Source organism: Trachemys scripta, chromosome 24, assembly GCF_013100865.1.
Source record: "Trachemys scripta elegans isolate TJP31775 chromosome 24, CAS_Tse_1.0, whole genome shotgun sequence".
NCBI lineage: Eukaryota > Metazoa > Chordata > Testudines > Emydidae > Trachemys > Trachemys scripta.
The window spans coordinates 10453185-10466420 of NC_048321.1; the positions used below are offsets into that span (position 1 = coordinate 10453185).

The following is a 13236-nucleotide window of genomic DNA, read 5'->3' on the forward strand; positions in this document are numbered from 1 at the left end:
GGGGCTCTCTCGGCGGCCATTAGCTGTGTGCGCGCTGGGCTGGCGGAGAGCGGCTGGGTCGGAGCCTTCGCCTCCCCTTTGCCCCCGGGGGTGGAGCTGCCATGGTGGCCCGCGCGGCTTAGCCCCGCTCCCCTCCTCCCCCCCCAGCTACGGTAACCGAGGAAGCGGGCGCGGCCTAGCCCGAGCGGGCGGATCCCCGGGCTCGCGTAGCGGCCGCTGCCGCCCAGGGCTGCCCCTCGGCCGGCCGCGGGGCGGGGGCCATGTCCCTGGTGGCCTATGGCAGCAGTGATGAGGAGAGCGAGGCGGAGGAGGCCTCCGGCGAGGAAGAGGAGGCCCCCCCCGTCCAGCCCCCCCCGGGCCGGGGGCTCTTCTCTGCCCTGCCCCCTCCCAAGCTCCCCCTGCTGCCCCCCCACCAGCTTCTGGGCGCCGGCTTCCCCCTGCTGCCCCCGCCCCACGGGGGGCCGCCCCCGCCCTTCATGCTGGGCCCCCCCCCCGGAGTCAGGGGCTTCAGCACCCCGCCCCCAGGCATGAGCCCTGCCCAGGCCTCTGCTCTGGGGCTGGGCCTGCCTGAGCCAGCAGCCTTGGGGAGCCTGGGGGGGGAGCAGCCCAGGCTGGGGGGGCTCCCGCTGCCCCCGCCCAGGGACCCCGCCGGACTGAATCTCCCCCCTCCTGCCATGGCCTCGGCGGCTCCCCCCGGGGCCGGGGCCGGTTCGGGCCTCCCCAAGCCGAAGAAGAGGATTGCGGCGCCCGAGCTGCACCAGGGGGATGTGAGTATGAAATAAAGTCTTGTGTTCTGGGGGTCCGGTGACGCCTCCACCCTGAGCGGGGGGTGCCCCCGTAGAGAGGCATCTCCCGTAATGGAATGGGGGCGCCCCCGGTGGGGGGAAAACCCCTTGGGAGAGTGGTCCTGCAACCGTCCCTCTCTTATTGGGGTGATCCCATGGCGGCGTCAGGTGCCCGTGAAATGTGGCCATGACCCCAAGCGTCCGAGCAGGAGAAGGTGCCGAAAAAAGTTGACGCTGACATTGTAGGCTCTCAAGGGGAGACAGGTCCTAGCTGGCAACTCTAATCCTAAAGTGCTTTGCAGAATTCAGTTAACCTTATTTACAATCATCATACAGCAAAACTAGATCGTCCATAGTCTTGTTCGTTAGAAAGGTTAATGAGTTGAAGCCTGACTCTGCCAGTTTTGGGATAGCCAAAATAATTTTTATTTTGCTAGCCCAAATTTCACGTCAAAACTAAAATTTGTTTATTTAAAACTAATTATCTGAAGGTTTTAGATTCCCCCTGGGACATTTAGGTAATAGGTTATCTGTAACTTGCCTTTGTGTTTTCACAGTGTTTCTGATCCACTGGGTCCCTAAGCACCATGAAATTGCAACTAATTATGTGCTGTACAATAGGGAGGGGAGGAGAATATTCTTGGTCAAGAACAGAGGGTAACCACTCCCGCAGAAAAAGGCCTTCTCAGGGTATGCAGAACTGATGGGACCTCAGTTTCTCTTTTGAAAGAGCCTCCACAAAACTCAGTTCTTTTACTGCTAAAGGATTAGGGAACTAGTCCGTGTTGCTGGGATTCGAACCTTTGATTCTAGGACATACATATGTCAAACCTAATAGTGAAACTAGTTGGGTTAGGACTACTCCCATCAGCAATGCCTTCTATTTGGAAAGAGTCTGTAATATTTTAGCGTAAGGGCTTAAATTTAAACCGTGTGTGGGAATGGAATTGATCTGTATACCAGTAAAATGCAGCCTCCCCCTGAGTGGAAAGTGACAGCTTTTTAACAGTGCCCCGCAATCCTATTTTATAAAACTACGAAAGGAAGTGGAAGAATATCCTAATCCAATTACTGTTGTGGCAAAAGCTTAGGGAGGAAGATTATAGTTAAACCCCACAAAGGGTCAGGACTTTGCTTTAGGTCTCTACTGAAAGATGGCATTTTCACTGGCACACTGTCTCCCTGTTCCCTGTCAAGGTGTTACCTATTTTATATTGCCTCTCAGGTTGCAAAGAATAATCAGCAAAGTCCTGGAGAGACCACAGACTGTCTATTTTGAGACAGGCAGCTGCAGGAGGTGGACACTGAGTATGAACTTATAAATAGTTGCAGGGATATAATTGGTCAGCCAGCATCTTAGCCTTGGGAGAACTGGAACTGTGTCAATGTCAATTCCCCTCTCACCTTGCTAGGAGTCTGCAGGGATGTCAGAGGGGACATTGAAGAGTGTACACTGTTCTCCATAGTCCTCACAACTCAGGGTGCTGGTTTGCCTGTTAAGTGGTGTAGCCTAACAAATTCCAGAGCCATAGATCCCTCTGCCAAGATGACCAAAACATAAGATATGTGGCAGAGAATATCTTGTTGCTATACCTTGGGACTGTTTATAGTGAACTTGAATTTAGTCAAAGCATTGACAAACAGGACAATTCATTCATTCCACTTCACGCTGCTTTGCAATGTGCATGCCTCCATCCCAGTTAGGGTGATAGGGGGAAGAAATGGCTTTGCTTTAGGTGTGCTTCACTCAATCCATCTCTAAAATCCTGTGTCATAATCCTCTTATTTCTATCCCTTCTGCTGGCTCCAGTGATGATGTACATCTGTTGGGCAATGCAATGTATTGATCAGTCTTGTTAGCAAACTCATTAGTAGTGTTCTGCTCTCTCACATCCCCTGTTTGCTCATTCCCTTCTTCACAGCATCTGGCTGAGAAACAGACATTTCATAATAAAACAGATGCCAACCTATTGCAGTAAAGTTAATGAGGAGGCTTATTGACAACTCTTGTGGGATAGTCTTACATGAAAGGGATCTGTTTCTCTTCATGTATTGATCTCCCCCTCCCCCCAATGTAGCAACATTAACTTTGAACACTTATGTGGCACAGATTATCACTGGCTATCATGTTGATGAGCAAGGGTCAGTAAAAAGAAATGCATAAAAATGGGGCCATTCTTAATTCTTCACTACTCCGTACCTCTTTTCCATTGTGACAGTCGTCCTAATCTTTCAAACCCCTCCTCAAAATTCCCTTCTTTCACCTTGCATCCCACTGGGGAATTCTACCTCAATTTCTGCTTCAACATAAAAACAGAACTCATCATGTAAGTTCTTGTAACGCTTGACTCTCCTTATCTGTTTACTTTATCTAGCTTCATGTTCTATGTTTGTATAATTTAGGTAGTAAACTAGGACGAAGGCCATGTCTCCCTTAATCTCTGTAAATCACCATGGAAAGCTATAGGACTGTCTACATCTTTAGGGCTGGATTCTCTTGTACACTAAGGCCCCGTTATGATGGCAGAGCGTGGAAAGGGGCCTTAAGTGTAAGAGAATCAGTCTCCAAACACTAATTTCTAATGGGGCTTGGGTGTCCAAAACTTCTAAGCACCTTTGAAAAATCTCCACGCTAAATTACCAGATCCACAATGTTATGAGTTTCTTTCCACTTTGGTTTACATTGTCTAAACACAAAAGCAGAGGGCTGTCAGTTTTTGGGGTGGGTATTTTTTGTGATTTCAAAACAGAGCCTGACTTATAAAAGCTTCAAACTGAGTTTTGCCTCAATGTTTTGTTTCTTATATTAAAAAAAAAAAAAAAAATCAGCAAAAAACTAATTACTGGTGAGCAGCTAAATAGGTGTAAGTTGTGCCTCTCATTTTCTCCCACTCACTCCTGCTTTGTAACAGTATTAAAATGACAGTCTTAATATTTTAAATCCTGACTTAAAATTAAGTAAATGGCTTTTTTTGGGTCCACATACCTTACAGATGAGCTTAATCTTAAATTGGACAAAACACTTTCAGTTGAGTTGAAATTGCTCTTATGAGATTTAAAGATCTAACACCAGTGTACGTGTTTATATAGCTATAGTTTTTACAGTAGCTTAGGGCTTTATACATGGCCCTGTCCAAACTGCACTAGTTACAACTGTTGCTAAACATAGCGGCAAGAAGCACAGTCTTGCTTCCATTGTGGGCAGTTTGCTTATCTCTCATGATAGTAACCAGGGCTGGCTTTCAACAAGACAGCACTTCTTGACCTGATCTCCCCATATCAGCAGGACTGGAGGTGAAAGAACTTCGATCTCCTACTGCCTTTTCAGCAGCTAGGGTCCTTGCAAATCAAAAAGCTGGCCCTGTTGCTAACATGATCTCTTTGATATTGAGTACATTTCTTCTATTTTTTTTTTTTTAACTGTCACAAGTGCTACTTAAATTGTTTTTTTTTCTTTTCTTTCTCAGTCAGATTCAGAGGAAGATGAACCGGCAAAGAAGAAAAATTCTCTTCAGGTAATGACTTAAAATGTAATTCTCAAACTTATACTTCCTGTGGAAGCAACTTGATTGTCACAATCTTGGGTTTACAGCTGGGGCCCTCAGGCAGGCTCCTATCAGGACTAAGGGGGCACTAATGTACAGTAGCAAACCACCAGAGTTCCTAGAGGAGACTGTTTTTGTGGCATACAAGTATGTTATATTCAGGCTCTACAACAACCTGTTAGGCTGGTACTAAAACTTTATCAGTCAGTTGAATCAAGTTGCCACAGGTTAGATGACATATGAAACTTAATCTCTAGTAGCAAACATAATTGGCAGACAGTCAAGTCACTTGGAACTCTGAACCTGCTTCCAAGCCCATAAAAATGCGGGAAAGTAATCAGACACTTGATTATCACAATGCAGCAGACTTCAAAATACTGTACTTCAGAAAAAACGACGGTAAGCCCAACCCTGCTGCTTTTGAAATCGAGGCATTGCATTGACTTCAAAATGGATGGCCTTTTGGTTAAGGCTCCGGAAAGGGGCTTGGGAATTGTATGTTCAGTTCCCGTCTCTGTCACGACTCTCTGTGTGACCCTGGGGACTTAGTTCCTGATCCTGCAACTTGTTGCACTTTGGCAGCAAGATTTCAGTTCAAGGACCCTAAGGGTCCATTTCTTTATTACTTAGCCTCTAGACCTCCACAGACAAGCCGGTTACTTCAGTGTTTTCAAACTACCAGCCAAGCAAGCCCTATCTCCAGAGATTGGTGGTACACCCCAACCCTGATATAATGCGACCCGATAGAACACGAATTCGGATATAACGCGGTAAAGCAGTGCTCTGGAGGGGGCGGGGCTGCGCACTCTGGTGGATCAAAGCAAGTTTGATATAACGCGGTTTCACCTATAATGGTAAGATTTTTTTGGCTCCCGAGGACAGCGTTATATTGAGGTAGAGGTGTAGTTCCTAATAGAAACAATGTTTAAAAAAGAGTGATATACTTGCAGATGCATTGTAGGTTGGATAAACAGGAGAACTGAAGGTAACAGTTTATTGCTTCCTGTCCTATATGGGTCTAAACATTGTTCAGGAGTGGCTGATCTATTTAAAAAACACCTATCGTGAGAGGCAGTATGGCCTACTGCATAGAATATGAGACTAGGACTCAGGAGACCTGGGTTCTTTTTCTGGCTCTGCTACTGGCCTGCTGGATGACCTTGGTCAAGAGGCTTCATTGCTCTGTGCCTCAGTTTCCCTTCTGTAAAATGGGGATAATGATAGGGACCTCCTTTGTAAAATACTTTGAGATCTAATCACTGCATGCTCAAAAGCATGGGGCTGTAGGGGCAATCTTTTAGTGTCTTGCTCCCCCCAGTATTCTGCCTCCCATTGCTTCCAGATGTGAACGTGATGATGGAATTTATTATGACTTCTATTACGATAGCTCTGATGGGCCCAGTCGTGGATCAGGGCCTCATTGTGCTAGGCTTACAAACACGTCAGAGATTCTCCCAACCCTGAGCACTTACGCACTATTCATGCTTAGATTGTAATGTGTGGCCTGCAGGGTAAAGACTAAGCTGTGTGGTGTGAAAAGCTGGCACAAACGCACAACTCCTCAATCTCTCCCTTACTTGCAATCAGCCTGTATATATGAAAGCTGGATTAAACCCCATACTGGAGGGTCTAAGGCAGTGGTGGGCTGCAGGTTGCCCACCACTGGTCTAATCTTAAAAGGTTTCTTTAGGATAATGCTCTGAACATGGCTTTAATTTGGAGAACATAGACCGATGCCTTTGAGAGCTATACATTCACTTAAAAGCCCCCTCTTAATTTTGGATAAGGAAGCCTCTGGCATTTGTCCCCTCTCCATTGTAGAAGTGAAATAAAGCCTCAGTTCACAGTGCTAGCATTCTGCAAAACCTGGTCCTCTGGTCTGTCAGATTTTTCTGTCACCCCCTTCAGAGCAGAATATCGCTCCTTTGTATCTCAGGCCAATGTAATTTTCAGTCCCCGCAGTGCATGCTGAGTAGTGGAGGTGCCCATTGGCAAGGTTAGATAGAAGTGAAATAGGGGGAGATATTGGGCACTGGGTTAGGAAAATAAATTCGCTCATCTATTTTCTTGTCTCCTATTTTTATGAATCATCTTTTCTGAATGAAACGACCAGGGACTCAGCGAGGGCACTGGCTTGTCTGCTTTGCTTCCTCAACCCAAAAACTTGACGGTGAAAGAGACAAACCGGTTGCTTTTGCCCTATGCTTTCTCGAGGAAAGCGGCAGAAAACGCCCCTGAGTCGAAGCCAGCTAAGGCTCCAACCTCCTCCTCCAAGCCAAAACCTCTGTCCAAGCCCGCGGTGGCCACGACTCCTTCGCCATCCGCCATCAAGGCGGCTGCCAAGAGTGCCGCCCTACAGGTGACCAAGCAGATCACCCAGGAGGAGGACGACAGTGACGAAGAGCTCGAGCCAGAGAACTTCTTTTCTTTGTCTGACAAAAGTGAGCCCAGCGTGGTCAGCGCGGACACGTACGTGTATTCCGGCACCGTGGTGACAGAGGATCTGCCCCCTGGGACGGAGCCGGAGCCTGAATTCCAGGATGCTGCCGCTAATGCCCCTCTGGAGTTCAAGACGGCTGCGGGTTCAAGCACCACTCAGCACAGCTGGGCCCCCAAGCCCGGAGAAGACTATGGCAACCAGCCATATAACCAGTTCCCTGGCTACAGCGATGCCAATGCTCCCGGGGCATACTATCAGGTAAGAACCAGGATTACCCATGGGCAAAATACAATGGGCTTGGTTTCAAAAGCCGCCTTTGAATGCGTGCTGTGAATTACCCACTAGAACAGGTTATAGCACTTGGAGCTTGAACCTGTGCGAGCGTTTTCGGGCTAGCACCCCCGCACACCGAGGCCGCGGCTGTGAGGAGGTCTCGAGGCGTGACTGCAGTATTACCTAACTTTTGAAATGCATCCACAGAGTTGCAGCTGCCATTGTCTGGGTGCAAAATCGGGGGCCTGTTCAAGGCCATTACAAAACCTGGGGGCAGTGTCTGAGAGAGGGTTGGTTCTTACCGATCCAGCAGGAGGGCTATGCTAGGGAAGTAGCAGTTGAGTATGTGTAGCCAATAATAGATCTTAAAGGGGAAAAAACAGGGTGTGTGTCCTATTTGCCGCTTCATAATGTCTGAAGGTGGGCTAGAAACCTCTTTAAGGGTCTCTAGGGTTTTTTTTTATTTTTACCATTGGGAAAGGAAACGAGGAAGCAGACACCACACCCAGCTCAAACTGCAGGGGTAGCGTAGGCAGGTTGAATGTAGTTTCCACGAATGGGATCCTAGGAGTTAACAACCTCTTGCAGAAGGTTCCCTGTGTTCTTGGACTTGGTTTTACTACAACTCCGAATGCCTGTCATTAGCACAGCACCTCCTCACGCTGTGCTGGGGTATTGGTTTGATGTGCTCTTCCCACAACCCTGATTCTAGAGCCTTCTGAGTCTGCCTCTGTGGCCTCACCTGCCAGCATTAACCACTCATTAATCGACTTTCCACATGAAGCCAAAGGGTGGGGAGAAAGCCTTAACAGATTGTCCGTGTAGTGGAGTTCAGGAGCTCCCCAAATATTCACATAGTCCTTTTGAGGGCAGAAGGAAATCCACGCATGTCGGCGTATCCTGAAAGTAGGCAAAGGTGCAGTGAACAGTACATCAGAGTGTTGGGGTGGGGACACTTTAGGTGTGGTTGTGAAGACACAAAGGCATGGGTCCAACCAGAGCTGAATTGACTGCAGTCTAAGGTAGTAGTCGCCACGTAAACATGTGTAAAATGCCGCTCAGTCCGATGGCGCTGCCAAAGTAGTGATGAACTGGGGAAAAGGGCTTACAGCAGGATGAATCCCCCCCTGAGCGGGGAAATAAATTCTCTTGTTGGGCCCAGGGCAGGGCATGTGCATACCTCATCATGGGCATCAACAGCCTAACACACCTTTAAGGTCAGGTGATATCCCTGAAGGCAGCCTTTTAAAGGTACCTCACCCTGAAGGCTTCTGGTTCCAGGTCCAAAGCTGCATCTTGGTATCTGTGTCCAGTTTTGTTCCAGTAGCTGTCTGATTGCACCTTGATGACAACCCTATTTTCCTCTCGATTACAGGATTACTACACCAGTGGCTATTACCCAGAGATGGATCCAGCCCTTGGACCACCACAGGAGATGGGCACCGACTCGTCCTTCATGGATGATGAAGCGGTTGGCATTTATTATATATCCTACCACAGAGTTCACGTTTAGATGTTATAGGGTTATAGGAACATAGGATCTGCTTGGCAGCTCAAAACACTGGCCACTCAAGCCTGATGTCTCGCAACTTGCCATGCCAGATCTGGCTGTTGTTCTTTCAGGTCTAGAATCCTGTTGTGGGCCGTGGTCGATACCTGCTGCTGCCCACTTCCACTCTCTTGAAGTACACACAGTCAGTTTGGTAATACCATATCTCATGGGGAAAGGGAAGAATTCCTTAAATGAACCAATAATACATTTGCTTTTAATGGTGTTGAGTGCCTAACAAAAACATTAACACCCCCCTCAATCCTCCCCCCCCCCCCAAGCTGGATAAGCAACATAGCCAAATAAGAAGAGATCAGAAGCAGTATTAACATTGACTGATCTCACCCCAGTTCCCAGAAATAAATAAATCTTCCATGCTAAAGAAGAAAACTAACTCTGGGTTGTAAGTCAGTGGAGCTCTGCTGACTTTGATGGAGCTACAATGGTTTACGGTGAAGTCAGTGGAGATACACCAGCTTGCATCAGCTGGGAATCTGGCCTTGTGGCCTGTATATAAGAATGATCATACTGGGTCATACCAGTGGTCCATCTATCCCAGTATCCTGTCCACCGGCAGTGGCCAATGCCAGATGCTTCAAAGGGAATTAATAGAATAGGGCAATCATCAAGTGATGCATCCTCTGTCCTTCAGTCCCAGCATCTGGCATTCAGAGGCTATGGGACAACCAGAGCATGGAGTTGCATCCCCGACCACCCTGGCTAGTAGCCATTGATGGGCCTATCCTACATGAACTTCTCTAATTCTTGTGTTTATGTTCTTGGAAGAATGTTTGGCATAGCCAGGGGCCCTGACCACTAGATATGTCATTAGGCTTTCCTGCCTTTTTCCCTGTTATACTAGTCCGCGTTATGAGATCGCTGATTGCAAGCTAGGCAGCTCAGAAGCACTTTTTCTCACACCCCAGCCCCTTCCAGTGATCTCCAGCTCTTCTGCTCCAGGTGATCTGGTTTGCTTTATAAGCTGATCTCAGCTATTTCCAGCCGGAGACAATCCAGCAAGTCCAGCGTAATCTTCACTCAGGATATAGCAAGGAGTGGATGTCACACACCACACGGTGTGGTATGCACAGGTGCGAGCTGACTTACAGCTGCAAAGCAATACAACAACTGCAGCTAAAAGACCTCGGATCTACCTGACGTAATGCAGCAATGTGCTCCCTTCATGTCCCAAGAGCCACTGTCCAGAAACTGCCAGCAAAGCTGGCATCTGGAATCAAATGATGCTGCAGATCAAAGCACTGGCTGTTGTGTGCAGTCTCTTCCAGCTGCCTCAGCTCTTTTCATATGCCACCACCCTGCTGCGTTGCTTTGGAGACATGTTCAGTTGTGTAAGGCGGATTTGCCAGTGACCACATTTTCAGTGCTTCCTTGACTCTTAGAATGGGGGGGCATGGAAGCCAGGACTGCTCCGTTCTATTCCTGGCTTTGCCAGTGGCTATGGGCAAATGTTTTCACTTGCTTCTGTCTCTCCATCTTTAAAATATATTTCCCTACCTCCTGGGTTAGGTGTGGGGGGAGAGTTTGTGGGGCTCACTGTTTGTAAAGAGCTTTGAGATGTGTTGATCTGTACAAGAGCAGAGTTATACTATAAACGAAGGACTCTCTGGATGGGAAAATGCGCATGGTTGTGGCCCAGCACCGCAGATGAGAAGCTGGATTGTTCCAAGCCCCAGTCACCTTTGCTTGGTACAGTGTATCAGAGCTGTGTAATACGAGTGTAATTCTCTTCTGACCTTTGTTTTAATTCCTCTTTCAGTTCAAGCGTCTCCAAGGTAAGCGGAACCGTGGGAGGGAAGAGATCAACTTTGTGGAGATCAAAGGGGATGATCAGCTGAGTGGAGCCCAGCAATGGATGACCAAATCCTTAACAGAGGAGAAGACCATGAAATCATTCAGCAAGGTATGGGTAGGAAGTATTGCCTAGTGGGTAGAGCACTAGACCAGGATGCTAAAGGCCTGCCTTCAGTTCCCAGCTCAGCCCCAGATCCGGGGCAAGTCATTTAATGGATCTTATGTTCCAGTTCCCCACCTGTACAAAGGTAATGTTGAGGATAAATCCATTAATGATTGTGAGCCACTCAAGTGCGGGTCAGATAAGTAGATGGGTAGCAGAGGGATGGCAAGCCACGGGCTGCTGTTCGGCTGTCCCTTCAGAGCCTCAGAGAACTTGTTTTCACATCTCTGAATTGCATTGGCAAGACTGCATCCATTTCTTGTGCTCGCCTTTTACAAGGAATGCTAAAAAATTGGAGAGGGTGCAGAGAAGATCTACAAAAATGATTTGAGGCCTGGAGAAAATGTCTTACAAGTGAGAGACTTTAGTTTATCAAAAAGATCAAGAGAGGATTATGGTGTAGAGCACTTTGATGGGGAGAAAACACTGGGTACTAAAGGGCTCTTTAGCCAAGCAGAAAGAGACAGAACAAGAACCAATAGTTAAAGTTAAAGCCAGACCTATACAAATTAGAAATAACATGCACCATCAGGAGCAAATGGCCAAGAGCAGCGGTGGATTCTCCATTTCTTGAACTCTTCACATCCAGACTGAATGCTTTTCTGGAACATGCTTTAGCTAGACACAAGTTATTGGGTTCAACACAAGGGTAGCAGGGTGAGAGTCTCTGGCCTTTGAAATACATGAGATCAGACTAGGTGATGTAGTGGTCCCTTGTGGCCTTACAATCTGTGACTAATGTAATGGTGAATAGAAATGAAAGGATACGCCTTTCCAGTTATCCAGCTGCAAAGGGAAGGGTATCTGGGAAGCCATCAGGAACGCGGTGCAGCCTATATGGTGGTGCCGTTCCCAAGCCGATCACTGAAAACCAGAGGTCATGGGACAACAATGAAGTTTGCAGGGAGGTTGTTGGGAGTGAACAACTGAAGCAGGAAGGCTCTGGAGATGGCCCCAAAGTGCTGCTAGACCTTGAGAACTTAACCCAGAGCTAGCTCACTGCTCAGGGTAGGGACCATGCCTTGATTTGTAAGGCACTCGAATCTACAGTTATGTAGGGAGTATACAACCCTGTATAGCGTAGAATGGATTTGTATAGCACTATGCACAGCATAACCCTGATCCTAACCCGCGCCTCTGAGCACTCCCCTAAGAGAAATAGTAACAAACGCTTATTTACTGCAATTCACTGACCACAGAAACAGAATTGCAAAATAAAATCTTCCAATGTAGCGGGCACAAGGAGGCCGTGTGGTCTGGGGAGTGGAGCTGAGGACTCGGGATTGGGAGATCTGGGTTCTATTCCCAACTTGGCTTTGACTCGTTGTGATCTTGTAAACCTGTCTCTGCTTCCATGCCCTTCTCTGTAAAATGGGTATATAACACCTAGCTCCTGTATGTGCTGTGCGGCTTACTCGGTGTTCATGCCATTCAGAGCGCGTGGAGGAAAGTGCTGTGTAAGTACAAAGTAATTAGGCACCGCATGGCTGTAGAGCATCTTGAAAGAGATGCCTAGCCCCAGTGAGTGAGCAGTGAAGACTGACTAGTAGCTGCTTCAACATGGGATCTGTTGTATAGATTCATACAGTCCAAGGCCAGAAGGGAGCATCACGACCATCTAGTCTGACCTCCTGTAGCACAGGCCAGAGACCTGCCCCACAATAATCCCTTTTAAACTAGAGCTTCTCTTTTAAAAGGAAAAAAAAAACAAAATCGCCAGTGTTGGAGAACCTACCACAGCTCTTGTCAAGGGCTTTAAAACAAGCCAAACACTTCTGGTTTCTGGAGCATTGGCTTCCTGTCCATGTGACACCATCCCTCGCTGATTTCACTAGGCGGGGCAGTGTCTTTCCAGCACTGATAGTCATTTTGAATTTGTTTTTTCTTTAGAAAAAAGGAGAGCAGCCCACAGGACAGCAGAGACGAAAACACCAGATCACGTACCTGATCCACCAGGTCAGCTGCCTACCGTGGGTGTGAAAACATCCCTTGACAATGTTACAAATGTGCTATCACTTAAGAGCAGAGAGTATCAGTGGAAATGAGCTGATGGAGTCAGTAACTTCTGCAGTTACAAGAGAGAGGCCCCCCAGTTTGTCCCACATCAGGCAGACCTCAGTCGATGCACGAAGAATTCCCATTGCAACCTGCAGGGTTTTGTGGGGGGAATTGAGGGCTGCAGCAAGCTGTGTGGGGCAGAGGCCAGGGCTTCCTTTGCTCCTTGCACAGACCTGAGCCCACTGTTGGTGTATCAATAATTTCTGGGGTTGAATCCATTTGTGGTGTCTTCTGAGCAGCCCTCATCTCCCTCTCAACTCTACCAGAAAGGGTCACTAGAGGGTAATGCAAGCCACTTCCCTTCTGCCTGTTTCCGTCCTCCCCAGCTGGGGTGAAGGTGCTGCCTCTGTTGTGCTGTGCAGGCTGGTATATGGATGGCTGATCTGCAGAAGATAAAAGCCCTAGGAGATGACAACAAAGCCATGTGGTAGAGGAGAGGGCAGACACACCGTGTGTGTCTGAAGTAGCAGACAGCCTTGATGCTTGTCTGAAGTTACGGATTTGTTGCACCATGAGACACAGCTCAGCCATGGAGCTTTGGCACCAGGCTAACGGGGTCTGCCTGCAACATAGGGAAACGGAACAACAGAGGTAGGTAGAGAGGGTTCATA

At 47.9% G+C, this 13236-nt stretch overlaps 1 protein-coding gene across 1 annotated transcript in view; it reads left to right on the plus strand.

Annotated features, from left to right (window-relative positions):
* PRCC (proline rich mitotic checkpoint control factor) overlaps window positions 1–13236 on the plus strand; it is a 16106-nt gene continuing 2870 nt past the window's right edge. The window contains exons 1-6 of the mRNA XM_034756453.1: window positions 1–767; window positions 4253–4300; window positions 6444–7028; window positions 8419–8514; window positions 10370–10513; window positions 12458–12523. Of these exons, the coding sequence (XP_034612344.1) occupies window positions 261–767; window positions 4253–4300; window positions 6444–7028; window positions 8419–8514; window positions 10370–10513; window positions 12458–12523 (1446 nt within the window). The 5' untranslated portion in view covers window positions 1–260. The remainder of the gene's footprint in view (window positions 768–4252; window positions 4301–6443; window positions 7029–8418; window positions 8515–10369; window positions 10514–12457; window positions 12524–13236) is intronic.